This window comes from Myxine glutinosa, chromosome 6, assembly GCF_964187855.1.
Source record: "Myxine glutinosa chromosome 6, kmMyxGlut1.1, whole genome shotgun sequence".
Taxonomy (NCBI): Eukaryota; Metazoa; Chordata; class Myxini; order Myxiniformes; family Myxinidae; genus Myxine; species Myxine glutinosa.
This window is the reverse complement of record NC_136266.1, coordinates 179,678,500-179,688,001: the sequence shown is the minus strand read 5'-3', so window position 1 is coordinate 179,688,001 and position 9,502 is coordinate 179,678,500. Positions and strand designations below refer to the sequence as shown.

The 9,502-nt window shown below is 44.6% G+C and overlaps 1 protein-coding gene across 1 annotated transcript in view; it reads left to right on the top strand.

The window, feature by feature from the left end:
- Window positions 1-801: 801 nt before the first annotated feature.
- Window positions 802-9,502, top strand: part of LOC137429313 (cytochrome c oxidase subunit NDUFA4) — a 51,205-nt gene continuing 42,504 nt past the window's right edge. Inside the window, exon 1 of the mRNA XM_068119268.2 lies at window positions 802-965. Coding sequence (XP_067975369.1) covers window positions 924-965 — 42 coding nt within the window. The 5' untranslated portion in view covers window positions 802-923. The remainder of the gene's footprint in view (window positions 966-9,502) is intronic.

The window sequence follows — 9,502 nt, the reverse complement described above, 5'->3', positions numbered from 1 at the left end:
TCGGCTACTCCATGGAAGGAAAACCTGCTGCCATGGTTTTAGAGGGCAAAGCCATCGACCGCTTTTGAATTCGGCGTCTCTTGGTCAAGATTCAGTCCGACACGTCTTCTTCTTCTTGGATCACTGACACTTTCTGACGTCACTGTCCACGTTATAAGATCCGCAGGTCTTTGCGATGCATTATTTGTTTTGTCCCCCCCCCCAGATCCGGGTGCTTAGTTGTTGTCGAACCTTGCGCCATGATAGCTGCCTGCCCTGCTTAGTGTTATCGGACTCGCCTTTCACCTGTCCAGTTTGGGTTTGATTCCCGACCTGGCAGCTGTAGGGTCCTACCTGCATCATTGAGTGGGCCGTCCTCCAATTCCCATCTGACATCACTCCCTATTTGATGGTGACGAACCGTGTGCCACTGTGTGACGTCACACGCTGTCCAACCTTATTATCCCAGCCTTAATCAGCAGGGGGCACCTCATCTGCATCTCAACCGCGTCACGAGAAATGATGCAACCAACAGACAGCCTCGATGCATGAAAAACGACCCATCTTGTATATATGTATGTATGAGTATACTTGAGATGTCATGCGTCATCAAATCCCACTTTCCCGTCTGCACTCGAGTGGACATTAATAAAGATCCAGTGGAATATTTTAGGGATTGGTACACTCCTTACAACCAAATTAAAGGCCAAAATCCACTTTTATACACATTTTGGATATAATACAGTAATATTAGAGGAAGTTTGGCGATTTTAAGAGTCACTTGATGTGTATTGTGTCATATAGATTGCCGTAGATCTTAGATGTGTATGTGTCATTTAGATTGCCGTAGATCTAGGCATTGCCAAGTTAACAGTCCCTCCCGGTCCCGTACGGTGCCCATTCCTGCTGAGTTTGCGTAAAAAAGTTGTTGTTCGCAGAGTACGATGTTACGCCTCGTGTATTCTCAGGGCAAGAAGCATCCTAGTGTAAGTACCAAGTACCTTGATCGGTGAGGTAAAACGCACCACGTCTGTGCGGACACACCCGTTCACTTATCCTGTTAAGTTAACTGCGATCGGCCTTGTCGCAAACTCGCACATTATCGCATGCAACTCTTACATACCCATGGTACCCTGTATGACATACCCATGCTACCCTGTATGACATACCCATGCTACCCTGTATGACATACCCATGCTACCCTGTATGACATACCAATGCTACCCTGTATGACATACCAATGCTACCCTGTATGACATACCCATGGTACCCTGTATGATATACCCATGGTACCTTGTATGACATACCCATGGTACCATGTATGACATACCCATGGTACCCAGTATGACATACCCATCGTACCCCGTATGACATACACATGGTACCCCGTATGACATACCCATGGTACCCAGTATGACATATCCATGGTACCCAGTATGACATACCCATGGTTACCCAGTATGACATACCCATGGTTACCCAGTATGACATACCCATGGTTACCCGTATGACATACCCATGGTACCCCGTATGACATACCCATGGTACCCCGTATGACATACACATGGTACCCCGTATGACATACACATGGTACCCCGTATGACATACCCATCGTACCCCGTATGACATACACATGGTACCCCGTATGACATACACATGGTACCCCGTATGACATACCCATGGTACCCCGTATGACATACCCATCGTACCCCGTATGACATACCCATGGTACCCCGTATGACATACACATGGTACCCCGTATGACATACCCATCGTACCCCGTATGACATACACATGGTACCCCGTATGACATACCCATGGTACCCCGTATGACATACCCATCGTACCCCGTATGACATACACATGGTACCCCGTATGACATACCCATGGTACCCCGTATGACATACCCATCGTACCCAGTATGACATACCCATGGTACCCCGTATGACATACCCATGGTACCCCGTATGATTGATTTCACTTTTGACTGGCAGCTCCATGTTTATGGCTCTTTTAGGATCATCGGGGTTTTGTGGTGTTTGGATAACTTTATAAAACTGCGCTCGTTGTAAATGGTCGAACGTGTTTTATCGAAGAACGAACGATGTTTTATCTCCTGGTTGTAGAAAGATAATGAATTCAAATATATGAGACGAATGAAGTGATAAGGACGGAGATTATGACAAGAGGGAACAAAACAAAGAATTGGAGAATGGAATGGAGGAGGGGGGGGGGGGGGGATGGAGGAGGGGAGGAGGCAGGGAATGGAGGAGGAGGGGACAGGGAATGGAGGAGGAGGGGTGTGGGAATGGTGGAGAAGGTGGCTGTAAATGGAGGAGGAGGGGCTGTGAATGGAGGAGAAGGGAGCTGGGAATGGAGGATGAGGTGCTGGGAATGGAGGCGAATGGGGCTGGGAATGGAGGAGGAGGTGCTGGGAATGGAAGAGGAGCTGGGAATGGAGGACGAGGCTGGGAATGGAGGAAGAGCTGGGAATGGTGGAGAAGGTGGCTGGAAATGGAGGAGGAGGGGGGCTGGAAATAGAGGAGTAGGGGGCTGGTAATGAAGGAAAAGGGGCTGAAAATGAAGGAAAAGTGGGCTGGGAATGGAATGGGGGAGCTGGAAATGGAGAAGGGGATGGGAATGAGGAAAATATGGCTGGAAATGGAGGAAAAGGGGCCGCAAACGGAGAAGGTGGACGAGGAGGAGGCACTGCAAATTGAGGCCGAGGTAGGCTTGAAATTGAATTAAGGAAGAGGATGGTGGCCAGAATGAGGAAGAGATGGAGAGATGGGGCAACAATGAGGTGGAGGGATGCAAAGGAGGAGCACCAGAAATGCATATGAGGAAGAAGGTGTGAAAGGAGTAGGATAAATGGAGGGGAGGATGAGATATGGGAAGAGGAATAGAAATTAATGCCCTGAAAATATAGACATTGCTTGACAGAAGGAATGGAAACACGAGGAGGTGTGTTGGAGGTGATGTTCTTTTCAGCATAAAGAGGTCGAGTAAACGGGTTGAGAAAGTAGCGAGGGGTTGAGATCTGAACTTTGACCCATTTATTCCTGTAATATCTCATCAGGTGACCTTGCGAGGCTGAATACCTTGCTTTTTCCGCACCACGATGTGAACCGTGTTGTATTCCTGCTGTGTGGTGGGAGATGCACCAACAATGATGGTAGAGATAAAATGATGGAAACAATACCACGTTAAAGGAGGGATAAATTGACAGAAGCAATCTCGTGCGCTGCGCAGCAGGCTCCAGTGTGAGGTCACTTTGCAGTGAAGTGACAAAGTGAAGGAGCATTGTGTCACTTTTGAGCAATGGTGAAAGGGTTTGTCTGCTCACCGCCATTACTGAAACGTTCTCGATGTTAAACCTTTTCCGATGCTGTATATTGTGTGCTCGTTGTCTTTTCTTTTTTAAATCCGAGTTGTCTACTTTATAAAATCAATTGGTCCATCCACGTTTGAGAAATATTAGGTTTGTCTGACTATTTCTGGCTGTAGTAAAGTTCTTTCTTTGTTGCATAATATTTGTGTTATGAGAGATGTAACTACTTAATAAAGTAAATTTATGTTTCTTTATGGCGAATATTTTACTAGTCGAAGATTTGACTCATTAATCTGACCTTATTATTGATCACCATGAAGTGAAAGACTTCCAATCTGTACTCGAAGAGAGATGTTTGGCTGTCTATATCTGTCGCCATTTTTCTCAGAGATGGCCGAACAGATCTTCCTCAAACTGTCAGAGGTTCATCAGTGAGTGCCAGGGAGTGTTTTAGGTGAAAAAAGAAATCTAATAAAAGAAAGTTGGATGCCTCCTAAAACTTGGTACAGGTATGTATAATGATGTAAAAAAACCACCTTTAGAGGCCATTTTTCCCCGCAAGCGGGGGTTGGCCTTTTTCGGGAACCGTGGTTGTTGTTGTTTTTTGGTCCCCTTTTTGAAGCAATGTTTTACGGCCGGATGCCCTTCCTGACGCCAACCCTTTTTGCCGCCTTTAGCGACAAACAGGGAATTACCAGTGAACTGGTACTCAATTAGCCGACCTCGGAAGGATGACAGGCTGAGTCGACCCCCCTGGCGTTAATTCAGCGATCGACCGGGATTCGAACCCAGGATCCTGGGATCCTAAGCCGGCACCCTAGCCGCTAGCCCAACACCAGGGTTACAATGATGTAAAGATGAACTGATTAAATTTTGCGGCCATGAGTTCAAAGGTCAGAGGTCATGTTAAGTTAAAATACTGCTACTGCGATAACTTGTCAACCCGTAATGGGATTTTGACCAAACTTGGTAGAAGTATGTATTATGATGCAAAGATGAAATTATTTGATTTTGAGGTCAATAGGTTAAAGGTCAGTCTCCAATAGGTTTTCGTTACCGTGATAACTTGAGAATGTGATAACTTGAGATAACTCTCCCTATCTGACAACATGGACCAACTTCTATCCACTCATCCCAACATTCTCTTCCTCATATGTGGCGACTTCAACTGTCATCATGCCAGCTGGCTTGGTGTGGGTTCTTCTCACACCAGCCATGGCACCTCAGCAAAGGACTTCTGCGACTCATTGGGACTGCGACTCACTCAGTGATGGGATTTTGACCAAACTTGGTATAAGAATATATTATGATGCAAAGATGAACTGATGAAATTTCTACATCAACAAGTCAAACGTCAGTTTCTGTAATAGGTTTTTGTTACTGAGATAACTTAAAAGCTGCTGAAGGGAACTAAGTCAAACATGGTACAAGTATATGTATAATGATGTAAAGATAAATGGATTACATTATAGGGTCACTAGGTCAAAGGTCAGAGGTCATGTCAAGTAAAAATGTGATACTTGAGAACAGCTGGAGATATTTAAATGAAACTTGGTACAAGTATTATCATGATGGAATAATGTGGATGGAGGCATATCGGTTGACGTCACGACGTCAAAGAGTGCCGTTCTATTTAGCTCACCTGGAACGAAGTTCAGGGGAACTTCTGCGATGGGGCATCGTCCGTCCGTCAGTCCGTCAGTCTGTAAACACTTAAAACTTCTTTTCCGAAACCGTTGATGGGATTGAGACAAAATTTGGCACAAATGATATTTGTTGCCTGTGACTAAAGTTTGTTCACGGCTTTAAAAAAATCGTGATCTAAGGGGGTCTACCTGGGGTCAAAGTGGATCCAGGTTTGTCGCTCCAACCCCCCCCCCCCCCCCCCCTCCCAAAAATAGGAATTTGCTCTTTCCTCTGAAACTATACACACTATTTCGATGAAACTTCACCACAACCTTCATCATCCATGATGTACCAATGTTTGTTCATGGCATTGGAAAAATTGGGGTCTGAGGAGGTACACGGGGTGTTACCCCCCAAAATAGGTATTTTTTTTGTTTGTTTGTTTAAAGTCTTATGATTATGTAAGTATGATTCTATGATGCTGCCCTGTCTTCTATCAAGCATTGAAATTGGTTTAAAATACCTTAGTGGGTGCAGTATACTGTTTATTCTACCAGGTGAGTGCCAGGGGTATTGCCCGTATGTTTTTTGTAATCACTATAGTGCCTACAAGTGCCCAAGTAGAAACCAAGGCTTTCAGAATCAATGGTATCTCCTGCGAAGAAGCTGATTGTGTGGGCCTTTTTTTTACTCTCTCACTGCAGGCAGGTTGGGGGTCTTTCTGTCTTCTACCGACTCCTCTCCGGCATAGCTCCCCCCTGCTCTGTCTGCTCTGTCCCCCCCCCCCCCCCAATATTTCTGCAAGTCAGTAAAGCAAAAAGTCCAGTGAAACTTCCAAAATCAAGACTCTCTGCTCACCTTCACTCTTTCATTTCTCTTTTTCCTCGCCTCTGGAACAAACACCCAATCTTTTCAAACCCACTCTCCCCTACAGGTCTTTAAAACAGCTGCTCAGTGCTCACCACCATCTCATATCTTTGCAGCTGTCCGAAAGGTAATATCAAATGATCCCCAACCCTATTCCTTAGTGGGTAAAGGGAAGTGTTTTAGGCCCCCACAACAAAAATAGAAAAAAAATAATTTTGATTTCTTCAAAATGCCAACTATAATTAGAACAGCACAGGGCAATGTCGGGTACCCCTGCTACTCTTGCAATCTATCTACTATCTATCGATAATAAATAAATATATATATATATATATGTATATATAAAAATGTATATATATATATATATATATATATATATATATATATATATATATATATATATACATATATATATATATGTGTGTCTATACACACAGTTGTGGCCAAAAATATTGGCACCCTTGCACTTTTTTCAAATAACTCAAAATTTTCTCTAAAGATAGGTTGAAATTGACAAAGGTATTTGGTCTCCACAATTCTTTATTTCACTGATAATATTACAGAACCTTTGTTGTTGATTCAGAACTTATAGACAGTGGGGCAATGGCATATATTAACCCATTGGATAACAAATTTCGTAGTCCCCTCGTTGGAAGTGGAAAGGAACTGCATAGTTCAACTGGGTAATGATTATTCATTAAAGAAATGCATTGTTCCCACTTTTTCGAGTGCACATTACCAAAATAATCCTAAATGAACAAATTAACATTTTTGTACCGGTAACAATACACCTATCAAAATGGATAATACCCATCAGTTTGCATTTTTAGTTGGCAAGACTGCCACCTCCAACTGCAACATGAGATCCACTTGTAAATATATTTGTAGCCTGATGGAATATAATTTTTTTAATCTATTACATTCTGCTAATTTCAAGTTTATTAACGCACAGGTTGTAAACCTGGTGCGTTATAGCGTTTGCCTGGGAATTTCTGTCTCTCCAAAAGTGAAGCTCCGTTTCTGTCGCTCAGATGTGTAAACATGACGTCATCAAATCTATATTTAGGCTAACCATGGGCTACCCCTTTGGCTGGTACGCGGCCGCTCGCTAGTACATAATATAGGATATATTTGTTATATGTTATGTTATAGGATATATAGGATATATGTTATATGATATAGGATATATATAGGATAGGTTATAGGATATATATGTTATAGGATAGGAATATAGGACCCAAATGACCCAGAGGACCCAAATGACCCAGAGGACCCAAATGACCCAGAGGACCCAAATGACCCAGAGGACCCAAATGAACCAGAGGACCCAAATGACCCAAATGACCCAGAGGACCCAAATGACCCAGAGGACCCAAATGACCCAGAGGACCCAAGTGACCCAGAGGACCCAAATGACCCAGAGGACCCAAATGACCCAGAGGACCCAAATGACCCAGAGGACCCAAATGACCCAGAGGACCCAGAGGACCCAAATGACCCAGAGGACCCAGAGGACCCAAATGACCCAGAGGACCCAGAGGACCCAAATGACCCAGAGGCCCCAAATGACCCAGAGGACCCAAATGACCCAGAGGACCCAAATGACCCAGAGGACCCAAATGACCCAGAGGACCCAAATGACCCAGAGGACCCAAATGACCCAGAGGACCCAAATGACCCAGAGGACCCAAATGACCCAGAGGACCCAAATGACCCAGAGGACCCAAATGACCCAGAGGACCCAAATGACCCAGAGGACCCAAATGACCCAGAGGACCCAAATGACCCAGAGGACCCAAATGACCCAGAGGACCCAAATGACCCAGAGGACCCAAATGACCCAGAGGACCCAAATGACCCAGAGGACCCAAATGACCCAGAGGACCCAAATGACCCAGAGGACCCAAATGACCCAGAGGACCCAAATGACCCAGAGGACCCAAATGACCCAGAGGACCCAAATGACCCAGAGGACCCAAATGACCCAGAGGACCCAAATGACCCAGAGGACCCAAATGACCCAGAGGACCCAAATGACCCAGAGGACCCAAATGACCCAGAGGACCCAAATGACCCAGAGGACCCAAATGACCCAGAGGACCCAAATGACCCAGAGGACCCAAATGACCCAGAGGACCCAAATGACCCAGAGGACCCAAATGACCCAAATGACCCAGAGGACCCAAATGACCCAGAGGACCCAAATGACCCAAATGACCCAGAGGACCCAAATGACCCAGAGGACCCAGAGGACCCAGAGGACCCAAATGACCCAGAAGACCCAAATGACCCAGAGGACCCAAATGACCCAGAGGACCCAAATGACCCAGAGGACCCAAATGACCCAGAGGACCCAAATGACCCAGAGGACCCAAATGACCCAGAGGACCCAAATGACCCAGAGGACCCAAATGACCCAGAGGACCCAAATGACCCAGAGGACCCAAATGACCCAGAGGACCCAAATTCTATGTATGTTTCTATGATGATGTATGTTTTGGTGAAAGTACATAATGTGAATACTAGTAGCAATTTTACAAAAACCATGGCATAATTTCAAATCTTGACCCGAGATGATAATTATGCTACATCATAATTTCCATGTGCCAACCTGGGCGGAATCCAAGTGGATTCACTTGTTAAATGCTGCATTTGGATGTGACAATCATTTGCAAAAATATGAAAACCCGATAGGTACCAATCATTTTCATCCAGTTGTATATGATAATTAATATACAGATTCAAAATTTCATACCTTCCTTAAAGTTCATCATTCTCATCGCCTACATCATCATCATCATCATCTTCAGATGCTTCTAACCCTTCTTCATCCGTTGGGAGTGCAATGTTTTCACACTTTTTACACTGGCACAGATCAGTGCATCTAAGTCCAAAGGAGGCATAACATGACTGGTCGGCATCCACAGAATTTCACTTGGATCCCTTAGACCTGCAGAATGCAAGCTCTAGAACACTTTCAGGAGCTTGAGCCAAATCCATCTAGTCGATAAAAAGCTCACCGTCATCCATCTTCCATCCATTGCCTGCTGGCGATGGAAGATCTTGCTGTTGTAGCAGGCTTTTCTTGTATGCTGGATTGAAAGTTAGCCCTTTGGATGTGCTTCATTAATGAGTCATGGTTTGGTGGCATGATGGTTTCAGCTCTTGTTGCAGTCTTCAACATAATATATATTACTTTATTTACAGAACTCACTTCCTTCTATCCATATAGTAGGCAAAGAAATGCTTCCAAACCACTGACCATCTCTTCAGATACAACATCAGATGTTCCCAATTATTTGAAGGGAGGGGTTGAAGGTATGGTATGAAGTATGAAGGTATGGTATTTGAAGGTATGAACCATGCAAGGGAGGGGTTCTTCTGCAGTAGATTTAGAGTCTTTTGTTTTCCTTTGCCATAAAAGGAACTGACAGAATCACAGCCGGTAAAACAGTGGAAGCCAATGAGAGCTTCCGTCAGTGAATTTCCCAAATCTTGTTGAACAGCCCTCACATTTATTGTGCGCTCCTCGTCACCCTTGTCGATGCGGAAGTACAGTGGTGAACTTATCTGATTAGCAAGTCCAACAGAAATCAGAAACACGTCTGTGTCGGGACTTCGGATGATGACAGTTGCACAGTTCATAGTTTCAGCTATGTACTGAGGATGCAACACCATGTGCATGTCTGCTTCTTCATG